The sequence below is a fragment of the Engraulis encrasicolus genome, chromosome 1, assembly GCF_034702125.1.
Source record: "Engraulis encrasicolus isolate BLACKSEA-1 chromosome 1, IST_EnEncr_1.0, whole genome shotgun sequence".
Taxonomy (NCBI): Eukaryota; Metazoa; Chordata; class Actinopteri; order Clupeiformes; family Engraulidae; genus Engraulis; species Engraulis encrasicolus.
Genome location: NC_085857.1, coordinates 6,531,882 through 6,544,220, shown reverse-complemented (window position 1 = coordinate 6,544,220; position 12,339 = coordinate 6,531,882). Strand labels below are relative to the sequence as shown.

At 43.7% G+C, this 12,339-nt stretch overlaps 1 protein-coding gene across 2 annotated transcripts in view; it reads left to right on the top strand.

Moving 5' to 3' along the window:
* Nucleotides 1-12,339, top strand: part of LOC134446724 (target of Myb1 membrane trafficking protein-like) — a 34,879-nt gene that overhangs the window by 13,854 nt on the left and 8,686 nt on the right. For both annotated transcript variants that reach the window (XM_063196040.1, XM_063196035.1), the window contains exons 5-11: nt 5,573-5,707; nt 6,878-7,051; nt 8,275-8,391; nt 10,192-10,325; nt 10,741-10,822; nt 11,282-11,414; nt 12,074-12,146. In XM_063196040.1, the coding sequence (XP_063052110.1) occupies nt 5,573-5,707; nt 6,878-7,051; nt 8,275-8,391; nt 10,192-10,325; nt 10,741-10,822; nt 11,282-11,414; nt 12,074-12,146 (848 nt within the window). The remainder of the gene's footprint in view (nt 1-5,572; nt 5,708-6,877; nt 7,052-8,274; nt 8,392-10,191; nt 10,326-10,740; nt 10,823-11,281; nt 11,415-12,073; nt 12,147-12,339) is intronic.

The window sequence follows — 12,339 nt, the reverse complement described above, 5'->3', positions numbered from 1 at the left end:
CCACACCTTCATATATGGCTGAAGAGAGTTTGAGCCCCAGGAACTGTCATTAACTGGCACAGAAAGATGACTGTAACAATACGCATCGCATAAGCTAAGCACTTGGCAGTGAAATTGTATATTTTGTACACATTGCAATAATCAGGTTAATGATAGAATGGTATGTCAGTAGGTTTTTGGATAGAGAAACAGTACAGCGCTTCTATTCCATTTGATAAAGGTTCAGTGTAAATACTGTAAGAATTAAGTTAAGACAAGGATGTGAAACTCAGGCCAGGGGACCAAATTTGGCCCACGGAACCACTTCGGCCAACTTGGGCCAACTTGTATTACAGTTGGCCCACATACACCATCAATACATAGACAATGTGACTTGAAGGCAAAATTCAGTCAGTCCGAGTTAGAGTACTTTTATAAATCCACAAAGCAAAATTTTGTTCATCACAAGAATGATGAGTGTGTCCACACTAGTGTAACAGCACATACATAGTTTGTTAGTTTTACATTTTGATATTTGGAATATACAAAAAGTAATTATATATTAATACAGTAATAGGCAAACAGTACCCATGATTGTAACCAACTGCTAACCTGACAACTATTGGTTAAGAGAAAAACATTTCTTTGCATTTCATGACTATAATCTGCTGCTATTAAACCATATAATTTTAGACAGACTCCATTCATTTTGAAAACATGTTACAGTTGTCTAAATGATTTGTAACACATAATCCATTTAGGATTTTATAATTAGTTCCTGGGTATGCATGTCAATAATCACTTTGTCATTTGACACAACACAGGCAAATGATGTTGTTCATGCAGGCATCTTTCTTTCCAAAGTTGTAATTTTGTGCTCTGAATGATCAGTATGCAGTAGGCACATGTAAAATGCAGTGAAATAAAGAGAGGCCTGACTTGAAGTGACACTTAAAGCCCCTCATTACTACAAATGTGTTCAAGAAGAACTTAAGTGAGAATAATATTCACATAATTGCAAAGCTTTGTGGTTTCTAGAATGACACCAAAGGAATCACAATGCCCCATTTGCTATATAACCTTTTAATGTATTAATACAGTGGTATAGCGAAGTCAAGATACACATATCATACCACAGAACTGATTAAAAACTGTGTTGTTGATGTTTGTTGCTCAGGAAAGTTCATTGATTATGAGAGGTCATAATCATACATATTGCAGTATTTGAAGCATTATGATGCATTATTTTAGTGATATTAGGGCAAGGAGTCAATATTTAGACATAACAACAAAATTGCTGGGAACTGTATTACTCATGCTAGTTGCTAATGGAGATGCTTTACCTAACAATTGTTGCTAGGCAACATTGGATTTTGAGTGGCTCCACCCCTGATATTTAGTGATATTTGGGCAAGGAGTTAATATTTACACATCATAACACCACAGAATTGCTGGGAACTGTATTACTGATGCTGGTTGCTAAAGAAGATGCTTTACCTGGCAACGGTTGCTAGGCAGCATTAAATTCTGAGTGGGTCCACCCCTGATATTAAGTAATGTTAGGGCAAGGAGTCAATATTTAGACATCATAACACCACAAAATTGCTGGTAACTGTATTTCTGATGCTGGTTGCTAAGGGACTGTACGTTATTTACCGGGGGGGGAGGGCTGGTGCGCTGGAAGTCCGGTCAAAAAAAAAAATCATGGCCCCCCCCCTCCACCTCAATTTTTTCCCCATGGCCCTCCCCCCACTTCAATTTTGTTTTCCCATGGCCCTCCCCCTACAGGTAAAAAAATTTAATATGTAAAATTGGTAGATGAACAACCATCATGACAACAGTCAGAGTAGCCTACATCAAGGGCGGTTGTCTGCACTATTATGTGCTATCGATATCAGTGGATACCTATGAGAAGCCGCTAGAATCTACCACTGCGGCTGCATGGGATGCCTTTTAACTCCACTGTCACCAAGACACATTGCAGGGACGCAGGAACTCATTTTGACCAGTTGTTTTTTTAGATGCAATTTCCTGCATTCTAATCAATTTTAGGATGAAGAATGGCGAATCCCATCTGACTAACTTCTTCATGTTTTATGTAGCCTAACCAAGGATGACTAGATTTTACCTTTTTTTTTGTTTAACATTTCACTTCAAAATTATTAAGTTCTTCTTGTGGAAGGGAAACGCGCACCTTAAGGGCAGATTATAGTTCAGCAACGGCGCCTGTTGCTTACGGTCGCTAACCACTGTTGATGTTATAGATCTGCGCACGAGGTCTCATGTCGTTAGCTACATTTGGCTACATAGCTACAAGGCTACAGTACAGTAGTCAGACTGCAGGCATTGTGCCGCGAGTGCTAAACTGATGTATTGTTTGTTTGCTACTTACTAATTCAGTCATTGTAGCTTCATTTATGTACACACACTAGAAAGAAAGCGTTCGTATTCCACAGAATATTGTCAGTTTGGCTCTCGTAAACTACCGGAGAACTGTGCCGCCACGAGAACAAGGAAGTAACGAGACGACCAATCACAGCGCCTTTTCTCTGCGACCTTCACAACCGTCTGTCCCATAGTCAGGATTTTTTTGAGGCGCACAACGACGATTGCAGAGCCTCTGCATGGGGGGCGTGGTCGCGCACAGACGGTTGCACAGGCTCTGCAACCGTCAGCGCCAATAAGTATAAATTGGCCTTAATGTGGAGGTGAGGGCGTGTTCAAGAGCAAATCGCGCTGCCGTGACACTTTCTCTCTTCTCCATGGGCAGTCTACAATGTGTGAAATTAGTAGAAATGCATGACTAGGCTATGCGATGCACTTGTGAGAGGTGACCGGGCTTTCAAACAATTTCGATTTTCTTGCAATTGCGACTGTGTATCTCAAGATGCATACGATCAGGACCCCTGCCTTGTCTCCCCGCCCGCGCACAAAAGCACGCACGCACACACAGACAGGCATAGGCCTACTGCTTCCCGAATGTGATTACACTCTGACGGCCAAAGAGTTTGTGCTGTGATCGGCGAGAGAAGTAGGTTAAGCGCCAAAGCAGCTGGTGCCATTGCTGGCTATTGATACAGGGAGAGTGTGAAAGCCTAGTTTGCATTTGGCGTTGGCCATATTCAAGACGCACTAAAAGGTGCCGCTAAACGGTGGTCAAATCAGCAGCAAGAGGCAAAAGGAACAAATCGCCACCACTACAAAAGTCCAAAACATCTAACAATAGCACAGCCATTTCACACCGCGGTCAACTTTGGCAACAGTTATAGGCCTATGATAGACAAGCCACGCACACCATCGGCTGTGCTATTCACTCCATAGCCAACTCCGAGGCTAAGATAGACTTCACCAGCAATAGGCAAGACCTAGCCTACCAATGTGCTACTATGAATCCAATCTCCACCGCAAGAAACAAAAGTCACTTCTTACCTGACACGATGCACAATTTTGGTGACATTCCCTTCTTCCGTCGCACTTTAAATTCACCTAATTCCTTGCTTAGTTGGTCCGTTTTTGATCACCAAAGTGATAAAAGTTAGCTCCTCCAATGGGTTTAAGACCGTGTATGTTGATGCATGCCCAAGCCAACATATCTCTGTTAATACCACTTTTATTACTACCTTGACACCACAAGCTAAACAAAATAAACGTCTCTCTCGGCGGTGCTATGCGACCATTGAACACAGATGTAAAGCACACGGCGGTGCCAATAAATAAAATCATGACTTACCAGAAGCTGTGACCACCAGTTGACTACAACACCTCTCCAAAATTCCTCTGGAAATGCCCATCCAATTCATTGTCAAAACTTCCCAAACTGTTTAGCCCATTACACCTCAGCTAGTTTGATATTTGCTCACGGGCATTTTCTATGATGCTCAATGTTCCTTCGTAGCACTAGCAATCCTACAGTGAAAGAGAATCAGCGCGGGCAATCTACAGTAGCTGCACCTGATAGTTTTTTGACTACAGATACATGCTTCAGTGCTAAAGTAGGCCTATGCACCCGGGACCTTGCATCGCAAAGCGATGTGTTTCAGAGCATTTTTTATTATTATTTAAAAAAATAAATGAAAATAAAATAAAATAAATTCGGTTTTTTTTCCCATGGCCCTCCCCCTAACTCCGATTTTTTTTGCCATGGCCCTCCCCTCCACCTCATTTTTTTTAAATCATGGCCCTCCCCCCCCCTACGCGCCAGCCCCCCCGTAAATTCCGAACAGCCCCTAAGGAAGATGCTTCACCTAGCAACCGTTGCTAGGCAACGCTGAATTCTGAGTGGCTCCACCCCTGAAATTAATAAGCATGTCCTAATGAACATTTGTGCCAAGTTTCACGCTTTTATCACCTTCCGGGCGATTCTACCATTATATTGCACCCATTGCCTATACTATATGTAAACATCTAGGTCATTTAGTTGAAAAAAAATACTGATAATTGACATTTTGCTTTTGCCAAAAGCGTAGGGGAATCGTATAATCACTCTTAAGTAATAGTAAGGTGTGTGTTCCAGTAGATTAGTGTTTCTCAAGGCGTGCTCTACAGCCCCCCAGAGGATTTTGGAGAGCCCTAGGGAGGGGCGTTGAGGAGGGTAGAGCTGAGAGGGGGCGGAGCTTAGTCGATTTGATTCCGATCCAGAAGGCTACGATCCGATTCAATCCACGATCCGATTCGATTCGATATGATATTGATCTTTTGTATTGCTGGGCTGTCACTTTAACCCATCTATGCCTAGAATTCTGAGACCGGATATGAAAACCTAAATATATCAGCCTTTGATGCCCACAAAAACATGAAATATATGTGAGAAATAAGTGGGAAACTGTGGAAGAGAGGTACAGGATGTGGTTGAAAAAATAGCACCTATAATGATCTTCAAAAGCTCGATCCACAAAGTTGTGAATCGATATATCCCTTTTCGACCGTGAATCGATATTGGATCGCGATTCGATCTTTTGAACCCAGCCCTAGGCTAGACTGTTTTCATTATTTCCAAGTGAGTGGCTTGTTAACGTCAGTGTTATGTTCAGGTATTATGTGACTGTTACATCAGGGAGTAATGATGTGAGGGGGCTCAGCTTTTATTAGGATTCAGTTTGATTGATTTGTTTGACACTTCTCATGGTGTTTGACACTGTTGACTGCTTTTGAATGTGATCTACTTACTACATGATCGTTCTCATTTCACAAGCTTTTTATAACCTCTTTCCCACAAGCTTATTATCTTTGTAAAATGTGTAAGATGTAGTAACCTTTTGTATAAGTGGAAGTCACCTGCACATCACTGGAATTCACGACCATTACACTGTCATATGGTTATAAACTATCTCTGTTATAAACCACCATTATAAATCAGATCTGTATGTAGCCCTTAAATGCACACCGTACCTTCAATGGCACACTGTAATAGTCATTGAAAAGTAAGGTAGCTACTATAGCACTACAATACTATGACATAACACAGGGCCTTTAGTAATGCACTTCGACTTAATCATTGCCATTCTGGTAACAGCACATTTATAACGTGTAATTAAAATAAAATAGAATAGAACAAGACAGAAAATATTCTAATCTGATTTGTGTTTTGCCTCAGGCATGGGCCGATGCCTTCCGGAACTCTCCGTCGCTGTCGGGGGTGGTGTGCGTGTACGATGACCTGCGAAGACGAGGCCTGGAGTTCCCCATGACGGATCTGGATGCTCTGTCTCCCATCCACACTCCACAAAGGGTCTCTGTCTCTCTGTCTCTGTCTCTGTCTCTGTCTCTCTCTCTCTCTCTCTCTCTCTCTCTCTCTCTCTCTCTCTCTCTCTCTCTCTCTCTCTCTATCTCCCTCTCTCGTTCTCTTCCTCTGTTTACCCAGCCAGCTTTGGACTCTGTACCCGCTAATCTGTCTCAGTTAGCTGTTGCTATGGCGCTATGCAGTGGCGGAAGAATTGCACATAGGGCCCCATGGCAAGACACTTGGAGGGCCCTCCATGTGACATGCTGTGGTCACAATAGGCCCCCCCCACCACCACAAGTACAAGAGGGCCCTGGGTCCAGGGGCAAATGCCCTGCTTGCATCCCCGTATAGCTCCGCCCCTGTTGCCATAGTGTCAACCTACTGGTTGCACTGATTGGTTGTAGTGTTCTGTGCCCGGTTACCCAATCCCACTGTTTTACTCCAGCTGAGATTACTGACAGAAACTACATGCAATTTCAATCCTTAAGCGTTTGGTCATATTTCCCTTATTTTTACAGGGAAACCTGTTTGTTGCATATTTTAGAACTTAATTAATTGTCAATGAAATACTTACAGTATCAACCTATAACATTGTTTGCCTCTCTGCCTACTCTACTTTAGATGTCATAATATAAGCATGTAGGCCCTATAATAAATGCGGCCCATATTTTTTTTTACCCCCCCTGTATATGTCCACCTGTTGTATTACATGATATCAGCTATAAATGGCTTCTTATTGTGAAGCATTTGTTAGTTAAACTGTCTTTGTCTCTTTAAAGGGACACTGTGTGAGATTTATAGTTGTTTATTTCCAGAATTCATGCTGCCCATTCACTAATGTTATCTTTTTCATGAATACTTACCACCACCATCAAATTCTAAGTGTTCATTATGACTGAAAATGTTTAGCTTCAAAAATGACTCTACTTGGACCATACAAGGAAATATGTGTTTATTACTTAGTAAACTTTCATGTAAAGATCAAATTTGGCAATAGGCAACCCAGTTTTACGTAATGAGCAGCATAGTTTCAGTACCTTTTTTGACCATTTCCTGCACAGTGTCCCTTTAAGCTATTAGTATACCTTGGTGTCCTCCGAGATTACTAAGGTATCTAACCGTCTGTCTCTTTGCCTGTCTGTGTGCTCTCACTTGCTGCCTCACTCCATTTCTCAGAGCGCGCCAGAGAACGGCAGCATCGCTCCCCCGCCAGCAGTGCCAGCCCAACTACAGACACAAACCCTTCACGCTCCTGCTCCTGCTCCTGCCCCTACTCCTGCTCCTCCTGTTCAATCCCCAAACTCCGACCCCCCACCAACAGACGGCCCGGTCGCCTTATCGCCAGAACAGGTGAGTAGGGATGCACGATACCACTCTTTTTTTGAAAACCAATACGAGTCATTTCTGTACTTGCCAATACCGAGTACCGATACCAAAACTTTTACCTCCAACATACAATGAAAATAAATGCATAACCTTAGATAGATAGATAGATAGATAGATAGATAGATAGATAGATAGATAGATAGATAGATAGATAGATAGATAGATAGATAGATAGATAGATAGATAGATAGATAGATAGATAGATAGATAGATAGATAGATAGTTTATTTGTCCTTTCGGAAGATTGTTCTGTGCCATTTGGCACACTGTAGTAGTGCCAAATATAACCTTGTTTTTCCATTTGTGATATTTGTTTTATTGTCCATTTCCATGCCGATACTGATACCCGTATTAGTATCAGTGTGCTGAGCCCCCCACATTCGGGCCTGCATGCCCATAGCAACACGGGTTCGAGCCCATCCTGGGTCATTTGCCAGCTCTGCCCAACTTCTCTCTCCCACTCTCTTCCTGTCATACTCTCAACTGTCCTATCAGCAATAAAGACACAAAAAAACATTATATATACAGTATATATATACAGTGGTTCCAGTTAGTATTGGCACCCTTGAAGTTTAAGCACATTATGGGACATATCTCCAGACAACAAATAATAAGGTCAACCATGATTTTTCTATAGATAGCTTGTGGTTGATACTAAATGTAAAAATTATCAACAGCATTAAATACTGAACTACGAGAGGGAAAAAATTGAAGAAGGTAAAGCTCCGGGAATCACTGGTATTGGCACCCTTTACTGGATACCATGGTGGAAACCCAATTTGACTCAAATATGGTAGATAACAAATGGGAATCACCTCTGTCAAATTGCTTTTGCCCATAGGACATGAATTAGGCAAGGAAGTTTTATATTTATGTTTTAAAGAGCCCCCTCTTACATCTTGTGCGTCTTTGACCAATGTGAAGACAGCAGGGCTATATATATATATACACGTTATGGGGCTCTAAATTAACCCTCTGGAGTCGAACACCAGCCAAACGGCCAAATGCTGGCGAAATATCAGTTTGGCTGGAAGAAGTGACCGACTTACTAGCCACTTTTACTGAGTGTGTGTTTGGCTTGTAAGACTAATATCTATAGCCATTTTAGCTGGTGATGAAAAAAAACGTTAATTTGAACCCTTGATATAGCTAACATTAGCCTGCGGTGTGCTGTTTCTGTTTCCCAGAGGCAGAAGCTGCAGGCGGAGCTGGACTTGGTGAAGGGGAACCTGCGCGTGATGACAGAGATGCTGAACCAGAGCACCACCGCAGAGTGCACCGCCTCAGATCGAGACCTGCTGCAGGTAATCTGCACTCTCTCAGGGTTGCCAGGTGAGGCTGATGATTTCCAGCCCAAAAAATGCTCAAAACCCGCCTGGAAGCACTAAATCCTGGGCTGCTTAAGATGGCCGTCTGCGGGTAAAAATGGCACTTAGCAGGAAAACCCGCCCAATTTTTGGCCATAAAAATCAATAGAATTGGGCAGGTTTTTCTGCTAAGTGCCATTTTTACCTGCAGACGGCCATCTTAACCCCTGAAGACGTGGCTGTATACATTTATTGTCACCAGTATGGTAATGCCCAAGTCGTGGTGCATTACTAAAGGGCCTGTGTTGTGTCATAGTATTGTAGTGCTATGGTTGTTACATTTCAATGACTATTACAGCGTGCCACTGGAGGTACGGCGCGCATTAAGGGGCTACGCAGCCCAATTTGCCTGGAAACAGCCCTATCTGGCAACACGTGTCTCACTCTTGCTTTTGCTGTCTTTTACAAAAGGTTGGAAGCTCTTCTAGAATGGCTTAGCGGTGGGCTGGGAAATTCTTATTGTAGGTGGCAAAATTGGCCATTTTGCTGACCCGTAAGAATAAAATGCTTGGCCTAGCCTCAGTGGAGATGGTCAAAAGTAGGCTCGAGGTGGAATTCGTGTATTACAAGAGAGTTAATGACATTATGATTCAATAAAAAATGTTCAATTATTCAATAGAGACATTTTAAATCTCTCTCTCTCTCTCTCTCTCTCTCTCTCTCTCTCTTGCTCTCTATCTCTGTCTCTCTCTCTTATACTGCTCCCGTCGAATCTGTAACTGTCTGCCCTTCTTTTTTCAACCCTGATTTTCTTTCCACAGATTTTACCCTACTCCTTTGACTTTGTGAATTCTTGAAAGACTGCACGTTTCACAACATTTGTTTTGCATAGCTTTAGTACATGACCGCAAAGCATGCCTTGTCGGTTATGATTTACCAAAGTTACTAGCATGTTAGTATACCTTGACATTTTACTTCACAACATAGGTTGTGTGAGCGTGTGCATCCATGTGTGTATCAAGGTCATTGGTGTGATCTCTGAAGATAGTTGAATGTAGTCCATGATCTTTGTTATAGCTCTGTGAATGTCAATGGGCTTCTGATTTGACTTGTCTTGTGTGTGTGTGTGTGTGTGTGTGTGTGTGTGTGTGTGTGTGTGTGTGTGTGTGTGTGTGTGTGTGTGTGTGTGTGTGTGTGTGTGTGTGTGTGTGTGTGTGTGTGTGTGCGTGACTGTGTGTGTGTGTGTGTGTGTGTGTGTGTGTGTGTGTGTGTGTGTGTGTGTGTGTGTGTGTGTGTGTGTGTGCGTGACTGTGTGTGTGTGGGGGGGGTGTGTGTGTGTGCATGTGTGTGTGTGTGTGTGTGTGCGCACGCGTGTGTGTGTGTGTGTGTGTGTGTGTGTGTGTGCGTGCGTATGTATGTATGTGCATGTATGCGTGTGTGTGTGTGTGTGTGTGTGTGTCTGTGTGTGTGTGTGTGCCTGCATGTATGCGCGTGCGTGTGTGTGTGTATGTGTGTGTGTGTGTGTGTGCGTATGTATGCATGTGCATGTACGCGTGCGTGCATGTATGTGTGTGTGTCTGTGTGTGTGTGCGTGCCTGTGTATGCGTGTGTGTGTGCGTGCCTGTGTATTCGTGTGTGTGTGTGTGTGTGTGTGTGCGTATGTATTGATGTGCATGTATGCGTGCGTGTGTGTGTGTGTGTGTGTGTGTATGCGTGTGTGTGCGTGCCTGTGCGTGTGTGTGTGTGCGCGTGTGTGTGTGTGCATGCGTGTGTGTGTGTGTGTGTGTGTGTAAGCAGCAGTTGAATGGTGTGTGTAAGAGCATGCAGCAGAGAGTCGTGGAGCTGATTCCTCAGCTGCTGGACGAGGCTCTGATTGGTGAGCTGCTGGTCGTCAACGACGACCTGAACAACGCCTTCATCCGCTACGACAGGTACAGTACAGTGCAGTGGCACCCAAGAACTAACCTGGTTCTCACACAGATGGATGCGAGCTCACGAAGAGTAACGAAGACGCACGAAGCACAAGGGTTCTCGCGAGAGCCAGGCTACCCAAGAACAGTCACGGCTCAAAATCACTTGAAATTTGGAGATGTGTGGGTGTCACAACTTTGTTGGGAGTTTTATAATACATTTATATATATGCATGGAAGTTATATAATAAATTACTATATATAACCCTGCTCAACAACATCAACTCCTGTACAGTTGAAATAACAAAGTGTAGTTGTGTAGTTGTGAACTCTTGATGTTCAGATTTTAGCTTAACACCGGAGAATTAACTCTGAGAAATGTTGCTGTGTAACTGCCCTGCACATTCCGTTGCTCAAAAGCTGGTTCTGTTTGTAGGTTTGAAAGGTTGAGCATCACACAGCGCACAACAGCAGCACCAGCGACCATAACACCAACAACAACAACAACAACACAATTGGTGAGGTCAACCTCTTCTCTTCTCCCATCTCTCTCTTCTCACTTCTGTCTTTCTTTTACTGCTATCTCTATCTATGCTTACAGTATGTCACAATAAATGAAATGGACACTCTAATTAAAGCAATACTTGAGTGATAGTCAAAAGAATAAGGAGTACGTTTTTTCAGGGTTTTTTTCATTATTAGTTACATGGTATTCTTCCATCTGTTCCCTCTATTTGGGTCTTTTCGGCCTTTATTGTGACAGGACAGTATGAGAGGAGACAGGAAACAATTGGGAGAGAGAGAGAGATGGGGCAGGGCTGGGAAATGACCCTGGCCGGACTCGAACCGGGGTCCCCGTGGGCATGTACTGTAAGCCACAGCGCCCCCCCCCCCCCCTCTATTCCCTCTTCCACTAGCATGTCTGTGTGTTGTGTTGTCCATCCCTGTATGTTTTTACCGCCCTGCTGCCATCCCAGGTCCCACCTCCAGGACGTCAGAACCTCATAGACCTCAACCCCGTGTCCCCACCCTCCTACCAGTCCTCAGTGGCCAGTCCACCTGTCAATCATTCCACAGCCACGGCGCCATCCAATCAGATGCCTCCTCGCCGTAAGTCATAAATCCTAAGTCGGTAACGTCTGCTTTGACAGTTCCACCATGAACTCCATGTGGTTGTATGTAATTGTGGTTGATTTTACAAAATGTGATCACTGCCAGACACAGCCTCCATGCTTCCTGATAGAGAGAACACCACACCGCCCTGCCCGTGTTACCCAACTGCTGTTGTGCAATGTGGTTCCTGAACAGGGGCGGAGCTTTAGGGGGGTCGAGCAGGGCATTTGCCCCGGGGCCCAGGACCCTCCTGTATTGGATGTGGGGGCCCTATTGTTTAGTTTAGTTTATTGGTTTATTTGACAGGGGCCATGTACAGGACAACTCCAGTACCAGAGTTAGCTACAAAGCTAATTTGCATCCGTGGTCCCTGGGCAAGAAACTATCAAATAATCACATACATTAAAACATGGACCTTGTGACATGACCTTGGCAGGCCGTATTGGGGGCCCCTATCAGTGTCTTGCCCTGGGGCCCTGTATGTAATTGATCCGCCACTGTTCCTGAGTCTATGCGGGTGGTGTTGGTGGTGGCAGTTGCCGTACCTTAGGTATTGGCAGTTGAGTCCTCATTTCCTCTCTCTCTCTCTGTGGTGTAATGTATCCGCTCTGCTTCTCTTCTCTTCTTCTGTCGTCTCGACTGCCTCTCCCATGCAGGCAAGGCGGAGGAGGAGGACTTTGACATGTTCGCCAACACCAGAGGCAGCTCTCTAGCTGATCAGAGGAAGAGGTGTGTGTGTGTGTTGTTCTGTGTACAAGGTGTTCAGAAAAACAAGTACAGTAGGCCTACACACTTTTTAGTTGGGTGGCAATGTATGAGAAAAAAATGTAAAATGCAAAAAGATTTTTTTTATTATAATATTAATGTTCTCAAATCTCAAGTAGTTGTTGAGAGAATGTAGTGCATGCTCCTTGCATATCTC